The 14,246-nt window shown below is 39.7% G+C and overlaps 1 protein-coding gene across 3 annotated transcripts in view; it reads right to left on the bottom strand.

Annotated features, from left to right (window-relative positions):
- lzts2a (leucine zipper, putative tumor suppressor 2a) overlaps positions 1–14,246 on the bottom strand; it is a 43,582-nt gene that overhangs the window by 8,689 nt on the left and 20,647 nt on the right. For 2 of the 3 annotated variants that reach the window (XM_081616216.1, XM_081616218.1), the window contains one exon: positions 185–833. In XM_081616216.1, coding sequence (XP_081472342.1) covers positions 185–802 — 618 coding nt within the window. In that variant the 5' untranslated portion in view covers positions 803–833. Of the gene's footprint in view, positions 1–184; positions 834–13,265; positions 13,579–14,246 lie in introns of those variants that run through there. The other variant, XM_081616217.1, reaches the window with a different exon arrangement.

Here is a 14,246-nt window from a genome sequence, read left to right as displayed (position 1 = left end):
AAAAAACTACTTATTTTTGAAGCATAGTGCAGTATTGTTTTTTTTAAGGCTGGTTACTAAATACATTAAGCAACTCATATTTCATTCAGTTTAATTTGTGGAAATTTCCTTTCAACAGATAAAAAAAAACTAACTAAAAACAGTTTGACCTTTGTTGAATCCAAATATCTCATCATCTCCTCACCTTCTCCAGCTGTCCAGACACGGGGACGAGTTTGGGAGGAGGCCCGCCGATGTTGCCGTTCACGGTCCCGTTGTCCTTTTGGTCCTCCGGGTCGCTGCAGGGACTGGCGACGGTCAGCACCAGGTTGTCGTTCCAGTCTCCGACAACAGCCTCTTCGCTTACGTATCCAAAGTTTGCGTTGGTTCCACCTCTGGCTGCTCCAGCAGCAATTCCACCCCCACCTGCGCCGGCAGAGTTTCCAGGTCGCGGATGCTTTTTGGTGGGCAGTGGCGGAGGGAGAACCTGGGCTTGAGGCTGTGTGTGGTTGCTGTTGACCAGCAGCTGCTCCATGGAGCTCCCACTGCGGAGGCTTTTGTCCTGCAGCCGGAAGCAGCTGGTGGCCGGCGTGGAGCGACGTGGTTTGTTGGCGAATTCGCTGCCAGCCCTGCAGTGCCTCTCTTGATACGTCCTGCCTGATATGAGACTGCTGACTGAACCCATGGCTGCGTCGGAGCTGCAGGCCCCACAAGGACCGGAGCAGGGGTCCGACGGGGAGTAGGGTGACAGCGGCCGGCACTGGTGGAGGTCAAGACCTGGATTGGGATGGTCACTCACAGGGAGTGCCTGGACCAGAGCCATGGCAGCCTGACCGCATCAGACAAACAGCACACTGACAGGAGAGAAGAAACAAAGATATTACAGTCATGTGCTTTAAGTAGAAGAAAACTAACCCTGAGACATGTTTTGTAGCAGGACTGTATTCGCATAAATAGGTCATCTTAAGCCTTTATTTAGAATATTTTCTGTTTCAATGGCATCACAGCCAGTATGTGGGTCCTTAGATTACTAAAAGCGTTAGAATTTGGCCCTGATGAGTCGCAACCTTTTTTCTCATCATTCCTGCAAAACAGCTGACAAATAACAATACAACCGATCGAGTCATACACGGAAAAGGTTGTGAGTTCGGAGCCAGAAAAATATGAGGAGGAATGAAATCCACACTGAATGGCAAGATCCGAAGAGACGGAGTGAACGGTCAGCATCTTACTGATAAATTGAGAACTTTTCCATTGATTTTAGATATTAATCGAATTGATGGACCTGCAAGAATTTGTATGCATGGACACTAAAATGGCAAGATAAACTATGTTTGTGTCCAAGAAAGTTCCTAAAAGGACTGCTTTTAATTTGGATAAACATTCCATCTTAACATCAAGAACTAGTTAGAGTAAGAAAAATGGGATTTTCTTTATAAATTGTTTAAGCGGCAATCCTTCAATTTACAACCTCGATATAATCACTTGAGCAACAACAAAATGTTAGCGTTTCTATTTTAAAAAATCTCCTGCCCTTAAATTAAGACTTTTACAAGTAGTACAAGTAGCAAAGTAGACTTAATGATGATCCTAATTTTAACTTCAAAAGTTCACATTTATTCTCAGTACTTTTATATTTGGTGAGCATTTATAGGAATATGGCAAAAATGAAAACCTCTCTTCTTTGGCATTTTGACATTTGCAAAACTGAAACTCTTAAATTTAAGTTTTACTGAATGCATTTATTCTAAATAAAATCAGTAGGATGCTAACTATGAGTTAACATTGTAAGTTATGTTGAAGGAAACTATTTATATTCCATCTGGTTCATCAAGGCTACAAGAAAGGGAGAAACATTTAGTAAATAACAGGAAGGCAAAATGGAGTAGGGCAAAGTTGCCATACAATGTCGGACCTGATTTTCTCAAGAGAGACACTGTTTTTGAAACGCCATCCACACTAAAAATGCTAACGGCACATTAAAGATGCTAAAGTGCAGAGCATGTGTTTGGAAACACGGATCAGGGACGGTGGGGTGAATCACAATACCACCATCAGCTTTTGATTTTCTAAAAGTCCTTATCAATAATCTAAATTTACTGAGTTTTGAATTTCAGTCACTTTTCTTTCTCGCAGTTACTCTGCTCACACCCATCAAAAGAGCTTTGAAGAAACCAACAATAGCCTCAGTGAAACTATTTTTAGGGACAGGAACATGAGCAGATAATATAAATACAAAGAGCTGCAGCAGGCTGAGCCTCCATCTGAAGACTCTATATCATCAGTGTTTATTGCCCTGGAGGGCTGGAAGGACACGCATCTGCAAGACCGCTGAGCTAAGATTTTCTTACAAGCAGACAAGTAAAATAAAAGTTAGCAAATCAGTGATTCTTGAGAATAGGGACAAAAAAGGTCCTATGGATAAAACACAAAATTTGATTAAAATATACACAAAATATATTTTTTTCAAATATCTGACTAAACTAACCTGGGTCATGTGAGCACAACAATGTATATTTTCCAGGTATTTGCTGAATGTTTTTTTTATTTTAAACATTGTAGTTGGTGGATGATGCCTGTAAAAGCCCTTGTCCAGGAGAACTCAATACATTATAATAGTTTAAAACAATTAAAGAAATACAAAAATTATATATTATGACAATTAAGCACAAGTATCCATATAAATAATTATAAAAGTATCAATACATAGAATTAAAAATAATTTTTATATATTTTCCAACTCCATTGAAATTTGTCTTTAGTTTTTGTCAACACCGTCAGAAATGAAAAGAATGTAAAAAAAATCAGGCATTATTGGGGGGCACCAGAACTTCTAAGGACCCCATGACCACTTCCCTTCTCTTCCTTTGCTAAGAGGGCTAGTTAGCTCCGGTTAGCTTATGTTATTCTTTAGTTTTTTCTTCTTTTTGTTCCTAAGTTTTTTGTCACAACCATGATGTGTCAACCCCATAACTGACAATTTACAAAACTTTGATGAAATTTTGTGAAATAAAAGCTTAATTTTAGTTTACTGTAAAGATTTCATGGACCTGATGAGCTACAATATGGCCTCCTTCAGAATTACATCATATAAATTGAGATAGTTTGGCTTTTTGTCAACTCCGTCAGATGTCAACTCCATCAGTTTTTGTGACTCTTTCAGTGAAATTGTTGTCAAATCTCACTTAAATGTGCAATTAATTCATTTTAATGTATTTTACATAAATTGCATTACTTCACATGTATTAAGTTTTTCTTTTTACTCACTAGTTTGTCATCACCTTCAGTTCTGTGTCAACTCATTCATGCAGTGTCAACTCCGTCTGATAGACTTTTTGTTGTTTTTTGTTTTAAATATTTATTTTGTTTTTTGAGAAGCATTGTCTGCAAAATGAGTACAAATATCACTAATAGGGTCATTAAAAATGATTTTTAATTTATTTTTGTCAGATGGTGATGACAGTGTTCTTGGTCAGGTCGAATAAAATTTTTATTTTTTTTTAAAAATGTTGCAACTGGGAGCCTGTACCTTAGCATCTTTACATTTCCAAAACATTATTTGTCATATTTGCATACATAAGGTTGAGAAATAACAAAAAAAAATTATGGGAAAATTAAAACCCATTTTGTCCCTATTCTCAAGAATCACTGAAATAACTGCTGTGACAAAAGTTACATTTTAGGAGCACTGATGCTAGGTTTCAAAAATGAAGACGGCACCACAAATATCTCAACATATTTTCTAAAATCTAACCGTAGTGTTGCACAAAAGATGTAGTTTTTTATATGAAGATTTTGCATTCTCCACCAATGGCAACTAAAACTATAAAAAGAAAGATTTCGCTGGTTCTGTAGCCCACACGGAACTGTGGTGCACAAATATTTAAAACTTTTAAGAAATCTGACTGATGAATAGTGCAGATCATCTGCTAAGAGGATTTTTAAAAAATACACAGGATACGAACTTTTACGTTTGGTAATGCCTTAATACAACTGTGACATATCCATTTCCCACATCTAAAAATAAGAGATTAATGCAGTATGGTAACATTTTTCATAAAAAGTCGTTGAACTTTTTACCCAGAGACAATGTCACATCAGATAAACACATACTGGATGTTACATAAAAACATCAAAAATGTTGTGGTGAGTGGAAATCAAAATAATCTGTAATTAAAAAAAATACTATGTTGGGGAAGTAATCAGTAAATAAACACTCAGTTGGTTTCTGCCAGTCCACTCAACACTCACTAAACTCTGAAGAGACGACTTCAAATGCAGGAAGTGGAGTGGGGGATGGTAAAGGGAGGACACCGATTCTGTGAGTCCATATGAGTCAAGGAGATAAAGATATTTGTGGTATGTGATCACTTTCAATGCCAAAATAGTCAGAGCTCACAACCTCCTGTTACCTTTTATGCAGCCGCTGCCTCCTCCTCGCCCTCCTTCTCCACTTCAAGCCCTGACAAGGACCTCTTGGCCAAGGATAATAGAATTAACAACCCTCTGCAACCATCAACCATGCCCCCCCTAAGCTGTTACCCTGTGACCTCCTGATGAGTTGCAGGGAACTGGTTTGATTTCATCCTCCCCAACCTCGTGACCTCCACTGGAGGGAATATTGTTCTGGCTACTACGGCAACAAATCTCAAAGGCTAATATCCCCCTCTCATGTTCCTCACTGGGCTGTTTCTTTAGGTTAGTGAAGCTCCCCCCCTCATCTTTCTTTGTTGATACATTCCTCTGAGAAAGTGAAAATACTTTATGTTCCCATCACTTGTTCCTCAGCGGATGCATCTTCTTCTCCAGTCAACAGCACAAGATCGGAAGAGGGAAAAACAAGCTTTAATCACCACTAAATATAGAGAACATTTCCACATCGTGAACATTTTTCTGACACTGAAGCATTTAAAAATAAACTGATTTGTCAGGGGCCAACACAGGGAACTTAAATCTAAATTCATAAAACGTATAACCTAATGCATTGCATTTTCTGACAGACTAAAACTGCACTAGATCATATTGTGCTCGAGTTTATCCTTCACATCAACTGGGCCAGAATAATAAGTTTCCAGGTACCTTTCTAACAAGATGCAGAAGGAGGTCCTGCAACAGGGAGGAAATAATCCTGTTATGATAAGTCTGTTAAAAATGCCAAAAGAGGAAGCGTATTATTCCCCTGCAGTGGATTCCCCCATTTGCAATCACACGCAACCTCTGAGCTGTAGTGGAGACTCTGATGGGCTCTGGACAGAGTCAGAGACGTGAGAATGGAGAGAAAGGTGGGTTTGGGGGGGGGGGGGGGGGGGGGCATTTTAGAGGTGATGAAACAAAGGCAGGTGGAAAGGGGGTGACTGATGGAGAGGTTGAGGGGATTTCACAAGAACACGTAATCCGGAGAGAGGCCACAAGTGCTTGGAGAAATCAGGCATTTGTAATCCAGTTTGAGAACCTTAAGACAATAAATGTGGACAGAAACACCATCTGTTGTTCTAATTCCTCAATATGAGAAAATGTTACGTCAGTTTCAGGAGTAATTTTGCTATTTAAGTCTTTTTTCCTCATTTATTCCCCTTCTAGATCCTTTAACCAGAAGGAAAAAAAATTAATTGTGGTTTTAAGGGTTATATAATAAAGGCAGAGGCCCTTCATGTGAACGGGTCTTATTCAATAATGAACCAGCAAGCAGGCAGGGATCACACATAATACTGATTTCAAAGTTTGATGCTTTTCCAAATTACGTTTTTAAAACAAAAAGGGTTCATAACAAATTTACTGTCAATGTCGTTGCAGAGGCTTTAAAAGATGGAAAACGCAAAAACCACAGTTTGTGGTTAAACAAAAAAATATGGAAAAAAGCTTGGAAATCTACATTTCTCTTCTTTATCCATTTTCATCCAGAGCTGGAAAACACTGAAATTTGTTCACATACAAGTGAACAATTAACCTGTGCAAGTTAATAAGTACTGGAAAGTATTTGCTCAGAGCAGAGAGAACGTGTTTGATTGATGAGAAAAACCTGGCAGAGACCCACAGCCTGCCTGAACTAACTGTTCAGGTTCTCAAAGGGTCGTAACATTTCTCTGACATCTTTAGTTTAATTTGTCAGTCTCGGCTGCCTTTATTAGTAAATTCTGTTTTGGCAAATCCAGCATACAAAGGTGGGTGCATCATATTACTTAAACTATCTGAAACGATTCAATGGTTCACTAACTACAATTAATTTTACAGGTTTTTGAACGTGCCAAGATTTGAATCGTGAATTAAGAAACGGCAGGAAATCATCTCATTGTTTAGAGAAAAAAAAAATCTGGTGGTTGTAAATGACATTTAATCGGGTAAAAATCTGCGATGTTTTCTGCTTATTACATTTTTTTATTGCTTAATCTACATCTGGTGCAGTGATGCTTTAGGTCGCTTTCCAATGAAAACAAATGCCTAGATACATGTGAAGGTCATCTTCACAGAAGTTCAATCAGTGGTAAAGGTGATGTTTTTCTTAAGTCGTGTTTTAGGAGTTTCCCACTTCCTTCCTACTTTCCTGTTTACTTGTCATGTATCCTCTCTTCCACATTTCCTGAGATGGATTACTGCCCTTCTCCTCTCCTGCCACTCGCCTTTAGTTTTCACCCCCTTATGTATTCAGCATCCTGTCTTCTTAGCCCTATGTGACTAGATTTCCATCTGCTTATACCTGAACTGTGACACACTGCCACTGAAGTAACTATGAAGTGAGGAAAAAATTAACGTGTTAATACAGTATCAGAAATCCTTGAACCATGAAAAAGGATGTAATCGGTCAGTTCACAGCTATTTGGCTAAAATACATGGCTATTACACAGTTTTTTTGGAGGAGGAACAGTCCCTTAAAAGTAAAATTAAAAGTCTACAAAGTCATTTATGTTTAGTGAAGAGGTTGTTTTTTATCAGCAGAATTTCTGATTGACTTTTACTAGATCAACGCAAAAAAAAAAAAAAAGGTTTAATTGTGAGAGTTGAGCCCAGCAAAGCCTAAGCAGTAAAGGGAAGCTGGAATAATGGTTGGCATCTGCAAACAAAGAAGAATCCACAATAGAAGCTTGGCAGCAAGACACACATTAGTTCAGAATGGTGATGTGTCCACACCCTGTTTATTCTCCCATTTAATTGTGACACATCTACTCACAAAATCTCTTAACATCAGATTTCAGACACAGGAGAGCCACACCGCATTGAGACAACCAGCTCCGCTGAAAAAGCTGAGCTCTTTTAAAGTTTTGCCAAAGGGCCTGAGGTTATATTGTGCCTCCATTCCAACACAATGACTGTCTTTGGTCGCTCATTCTCACCTACCCCCACACGGGACAGCTTTAAGGTCGCACTACGTTTGTGTAACCAATCTCATCAGAGCACTCTTCACCTAAACCAGGCACATACTGTGATGGATAGCATTGTTGACATTGTAACTTTGAACCAAAATGTGTTTGTGCCCTGACTACTACAGAACTATGATTTTAAAAAAGCAGCTTTTTTTGTTGCTGTTGTGAAACAAATTAGCTTTCTACAAAGAAGTTTATACAGAGGTATTTGGCAGCAGGTCCTCTTTTTTTAGTTTTTTTTTTTTCCCTTGCATCTCTTCTTTTACAACCAACTTGCTGTTGCTGAGCCTTTCCCTGTGTTTGGAAGCGTTGCCATGGTATTGGAGGCCCACAATTTTTATGTACAGGGTGAAATGAGATAGCGAGACATGAAGAATGGAAAAAGGAAGGAAGGAAAAGTGGGAGTGAATAGGTGAATGAATGTGTTTTGTGTAACAGCAGACAGGTTGGTTCCCTAACATCTCAAAACATCTGGCTTCAATCTGAAAGTGAGAATGGATCGGCCCGAATCTGTTTCTCCTTTACACACATCTTCAGCAGATGAAAAGGAACTAAAAGTAAACTCCTGAATAAAAAGGAAAATATACAGTAAATATCTGGAATATGACCAGAGAGATGCATCAGTCTTCAGTTGATCATCTACATTTTTCGCACAGCTCCTGGGAAACCATTGTTTTTTGAGCTGAAGTACTATCATCAGCCTTTCTGATGATACTGGCATTTTCATAAGTTCAGATGGCTACATTAACCAATCACATTATGCTTAAAATTTACTAATTTAATTCTGTATATTTATAAACATCTAGTTCACAACAATTGTGTCATGGCATTCATAAGAGAAGCTGATGTCATTTATGTAGAGAAAAGTCTAATCAAATCAATCCAATCATACAGACGAATTAAAATTTCATTAAATAAAGTCAAGTTTGAGTCAAGTTATGATCTGCGTGAGCTTTGAATTCTGATCCCAATGGTTAATCAAACATAGAAGCATGCAAAACCATGATGATGCTTTCCACAATGTATACTTTTTTTTATTTTTGACCATTTTTTCTGAAGTGCAATGGTCAGGCGCCGATACTGGATGAAAATACCTGGTTTATGGTGTCCACTTTAATTAAACACAAAGGCGATCTATTGGGTCAAACACCTTTGGTTCTTTTATCTAAACTTTCTGCAGTTTCTGTTGTCTGTGACTTCGCAGTGAGGGCAGAAATCAGCATCAAGCAACATTTACAACCCACTTCCCCCCACTCAAACCAAACAAGGTCTTGAGTTCGCAGACCAGTTCATTTCTTTCCCTCCAAACTCATTCATTCAAACAAACATTTTGCAGTGCCAAGCGGTCATACAGAAACAGGAAAGGATCATTCCTAAATTATTCCCACAAAGTCGGGATCATGAATTTGTCCAAAATGTCTTGGTACGCTAAGCCATTAAGGGTGACTATCTCTGGAAATAAGCTCAACGCCTGAGAAACAGCACAATTCCATCCCCTTTGCACCAAACTTTACATCTACCAAGACTTGAATATTGGATTGCCAGTCACAGACATATAGTTCATCACTCCAGAAAACATGACTCCATTGCTAAAGAGTTCAATGATGGTGTGCTTTCCACCACTACATCCACTTAAACTTGATGATATAAGGCTTGGATAAAGCTGCTAGGTCACAGACACCCATCTCTTGAAGCTCTCTACACCTTGTTCTAGAGATAATCTGTCGGCCTCATGGAGCTTGAAGGTCTTATTGACTGCAAAATATTGCTGACTTCAGCGCACAATGCGCATCAACATCCATTGATCCAGCTCTGTGATTTTAAGTGGCTTATCACCTTTTGGCTGAGCCACTGTCATTTCTAAATGCTTGCACTTTCTTATGAAACCACTGACAGATCACTGAGGAATATTTGGTAGGAAGGAAATTCTACCAATGATTTGAATTATTGTGCAAGTGGCATCCTATCAATGTACCATGCTGAAATTTACTGGACCCCAGAGAGCGACCCATTCGCTCACAAATGTCTGTTCAAGGACCCCACATGCCTGGGTGGTGAAATTTATCCACCTGTGGGCTTTGAAATTATTAGAATACAAAAAATACATATTATTTGAATGGGTGAGAAATACTATTGACTAAAGCTGTTTGTGCGGCACTGGTACAAACAGCCTAAAGTGCAAAATACAATTTATTGTTCCAGAAGCTACCTTGAATAATGTTCCAACTCATCTTACAACTATTACAAATCACATCACATCTTGATCAGAAGATGCAATGTGATTTGTGATGTAAGTAAATGAAATTGTTTTTATAATTAATATATTATCAACATTTTTTAAAAGATATTCGGTTCACCTTGGACATTTTTGATCAAAAAGACTTGTTGCTAATCAGCATTTTGTCATGCACAGTAATTTATGAGCATATTTCAATTGGTACCAAAAATATGCGTGAAAATATATTAGTCTGCTTTCTGTGGTTCAAATATCAGCTGGCACTGGACGGAACTGATGATGCAGCTATGGGAAAAAAGAGAACCATGGCTGACATTCCTGTTCTGCTCCAATTGCTGAATTTTCCAGGAGGCTTTCCAGCCAAATTATCCAGCAGTGGTCAGTGGTCGAAACCACGGACAGTGGAAATACCAAGAATGCCAGTGGCATAGAAACAGAGATCAGTGTGGTCAATGTGCTACTGTTTGCAAGGATCACTTTGATTTAGCACACAACTAGGGACAAAGTTATGATTACTTATCAGAGTAAATGTGGTCCCAACATGGGGTTTGTTGGAATAAATCCAAGCACTAAAGCAATTCTAACTCCTCATTGTCCTAAAAAAGGAGAGAGGAATACAGTTTTCCCTCTTAAGCTTTCCTTCCTCCCCCCAAAAGGCTCAGCAAATAAAGGAAGGCTATTGTTTCACATTAGCAGAGGCCAGAGCAGAGAGAAAGGATCTGCTTTCCTGAAACTGAAAGCAACCACCCTTTTGATTAACATAATCAGGCAGAATGAAGATGTAGCACTGATTTTTGAAAGTGAGAAGGAGAACGGCTACAAGATTTGAAATAAAGTTGGGACGACATTTAACAAAAGCCACCGCAGGTCTGACTTGAAGTCACTTATCGGAGTTGAATCAGAATGCACACAATGCTGCAGACGCACACCAAAGTGCTGCTTAGTACAGAAAGGCAAATGACTTCCACAGCAGCTATTACATAAGCAGCAAAACCACACCATAACTGTGCCAGCCTGGATGTATAATTCACATCCACTCCTCAGAGAAAATAACTGACATTGCAAAGTTGCACATGTGCAGATGTATTCAGACACACTGTCCACGCGCCGTAAGCTTGGGAAAGATGGCGTGAAGGCACATTGGCACGGAAAATACCCGTTCAGCAAACTGAACCAGACCAACTTCTAATCCTCTGACGACTCAATCTTCCAGAGTTTCTGTCGCACACGATCAGCGCTTCTTATGCGCCTCAAATAAACGTTTTGCATGAACTGAGCCGAGTTTAGGGGACTTACTGGAAAACAAAGGACGGAGCCTGAAAGCAGGTTCATTTTATTTGATTCTTTATAATTAGTGTGAAGACGCATTGCTTGTAACGTCCCTGGAGACACTTAAACTATTACAGTGTCACTGAAAATATGTTCTGTGTAAATGGGGCATCAGATTGAAAAGTCTTTCCTGATAAGAAAGTCAATTATTTTTTGTCTTTTTCCTCATCAGTGAAAGCACCATACCTACGCCCTAATAGGCTTAGGTACTAAACAAAGAAGATGGAGTATTCCTCATTCAGTAACTGTCTACACTGTCAGCTATTTTCAGTATCAGTGAAGTTTTTAAAACTGAAGTCAGAGGAAGCACAAAATCTGTACAAAGGTGCTTAAAAAGGAAACAGTTTTTATGACATGTTGAGACATCGTTTCGGCTGCAAGACAGCGAGAGAGCAAGACTACCAGATCCGGTTCCAGATCCAAAAAAAACATCTAAAAGTGAAACTTGTTCATGTGGGGAGAGAACTCAATATTACATATATAAGCAGCTATCATATTACAAGCTTTATAATGTACAACATGTCAAAGCAAATCTGCAATTTATTTAGGCTGCATGAGAGCGAGAGAAAGCAAAACTTTCAGCAACTAACGGGAAGGCTGAAAAGACTATAGCAAAAGTTGTTATCTTACTGAACCTTTCAACCTCAGTATGTTAGGTTATTCTCCAGGGATTATGGTCTGTTTTAGCAATGGTAGCCAGTCTAACCCTGTTAATTCCTAATAAAAGTTATTAAAGACTTTATGTCTTAGTAACTTTTACTAAGTTACTAAGTTAGTAAAGTCGCTAAGTTACTAAGTTAGTAACTCCATAATGGAATAGACATTATGGAATGTCTACTCCATATTACTTTTTTTTGATTTAGTTCTAAAATTATATTTCTCATTCAGACATTGCCTCTGATACCAACCTGAATAATTATTGATTGCTCACAGCATAAAGTCTGGACAGAAATATTTCAGATGCTGTTCCTTTAGCTTCTTACATCACAACTCTTAAATAAATGTTAAAATAGCCAAAAAGTGGGTCACATTTTTCCACAATAAACTGTTAACAAAACACTGGATGCAAAATGGAGTGAGCAATGTAAACCTCATCCTGACCACAGTGCAGATTAAGGAGTATTAACCAAAAGGAGCGAGAAAGCCAAACAATTTGATGTCATTTCTCATTTTAAGCTACATGCTTAGCAAAGTGAGCATGTGCACACGGGATGCAAACACGGCGAACATGAGTCAACACGTCTGGAAAAGGCTGTAACCTGCAACATGTGACACACATTTACCTCATTTCTCCTGTTAAGAGGAGATGAGGTAAGCCGTGATCCACGTCCCCACTCTCACTCTCACTCCCCTTCACTTCACGCCTCATACTTGATCTTCATGTCAACATTCGAACATTTATAGAGTGAAACACCACTGCTGCAATCCGTGCCAAAACCCAGTCTGGGTAATTAAACCCCTCCCTTGCTTTGTCTTAAATGAAACTTTCAGCAGTCACTACAGAGATAGACACCAAAAAAAGCTCCCGTCTATAAACATCTGCTGACGCATCACTTTCAGGTCAAAGCAAACCTGACGAGAAACCAGAGCGTGTAGCCACCAAGCTTATACCGAGACTTGTAATTAAGAATGGAGGGAAAACATGAGAAACAGCAGCAGCCACTGTTTTCCGATGCTTTGTCAACATCAGAAAGATAAAAGTTGGCTTTTAAACGTAAATTTTTACGGGTCACAACTTAAGAGGTAAAGCTTAGCTGTGTGTTTGATCCCCGGTGTATAGCATTTCTCTCTCCTTTATCTCCAGAGTGAGTCCAGAGTGGTTTCCCCCTCCTCCAGGCCAACTGTCCCATGAGAAGAACAGCTTTTTCTAAAGGCTGAAACTTCAAATCAGCACCCCAACTTCTTCGAAAAACACAACTTACAGAGGATCGTGGGTAACAGCATCTGGGCCAACACACCAAAAATTCATGATCCACCTGGACAAATCCAGACTGAGTTCTCTGCTCCATCTTTCTATTTTTAGATTACACAGAGCAGCTAACTTCAAAAGAAAAGCTGAATATGAAGCATCCCCGCTACTTTAAAACTTTAACTTCAATTATTTCAGGAGTCATCACAAAAAAAAAAATTTAAAAATCTAGTCCAATCTGTGCAACTAGAAGTGCTGAGCAGCGTTTCTTTCCGTTACTCATCCCATTAATGTAGTTTCCACATCACCTTCCCTGAATGCAAAGTTTTCCCTCAAGCAACTCTGCAAGCCAAGCTAAACAGGAACACAGGGGACTAAAGGTTTGGAGAAAAAAAAAAACAACAAAAAAACAAAACTCATGTACCCATATGCAGATAAACGCAGCAATACACACCCCAGTGAGAGTCCTGCATTGCTGCTGCTGATCTTTGTTTTTCTTTTCTGTCCTTGCAATAAAGGAAAAGTAAAAATATTTATGCCAGCTGAGATTCCTCTCCTCAACGTCCTTTTCTTCTCGTTGTCCTGTATCCTGCCTTGTCACCACAACATTCCACTTTTCTTCTGATGCACCGATCCAGAACCTCATATCCTGACACGAGGACTTTCAAAGCCTCCTTATCCTCCAGGACTCTCTCGTCTCACTCCACTCCAGTGTTCCTCTTCTCAGCTTTCCTTCCCTGCTGTCTGCCATAGCACCGCCTCTGCCTCCTCCTCCTCCTGCTCCTCCTCCTCCTTTTTCCCTCCCCTCTCCCACTTTTGTCTGCCAGCCCCTGAGCCTCTAGTTTGACTCGTAGCACACACACATACACACACACACACACAAGTTACTCTCCTCCCCCTTCTGTTCACAGCCTGAGACTCATCCACCCCTTCTCCTTCACACATAATCTCCACATCAACACAATTCTTCATTAGATTTAACAATTTTGAGAGCATTCTCCCATTTTTCTTCATCACCAAAAACGCACGGCAGCCCGAAGGCATCAGGGGAACACCTTACCCAACCCCACAACTGTGGCGTTTCAGCATCATCTCCCCTTTGGCTCTATAACAGTGCAGTAATACCCAGCTGTGTAATTACCAAACAACACGGACTAGATCAAGAGCTGCAGCCTCTGCATACGGAGCAGGGGGGCGGGTCGGTTGACTCAGATGGGGGTAAATTGCATAACACTTTCCTGCACGTCTTAGTAGTTGCACTCTCGTCACGGTCTCTCGAGCTCATGGAGGAGAAAACGGCACGTTGTTCAGCAGGTACTAGGAGAGAAGTGGAAAGTCAAACCAGCATGCGCTGCAGCATGTATTTTTCACGGTGATGGCAGTGTCAGGTGATGAAGGAGAGATTAAAACAGAGGTACCAGAGTTGGTGCGTCAA

This window comes from Poecilia reticulata, chromosome 15 (assembly GCF_904066995.2).
Source record: "Poecilia reticulata chromosome 15, P_reticulata-male-v2, whole genome shotgun sequence".
Lineage (NCBI taxonomy): Eukaryota > Metazoa > Chordata > Actinopteri > Cyprinodontiformes > Poeciliidae > Poecilia > Poecilia reticulata.
The sequence above is the reverse complement of the archived record's forward strand: the minus strand, read 5'-3'. Positions and strand labels throughout refer to the sequence as shown.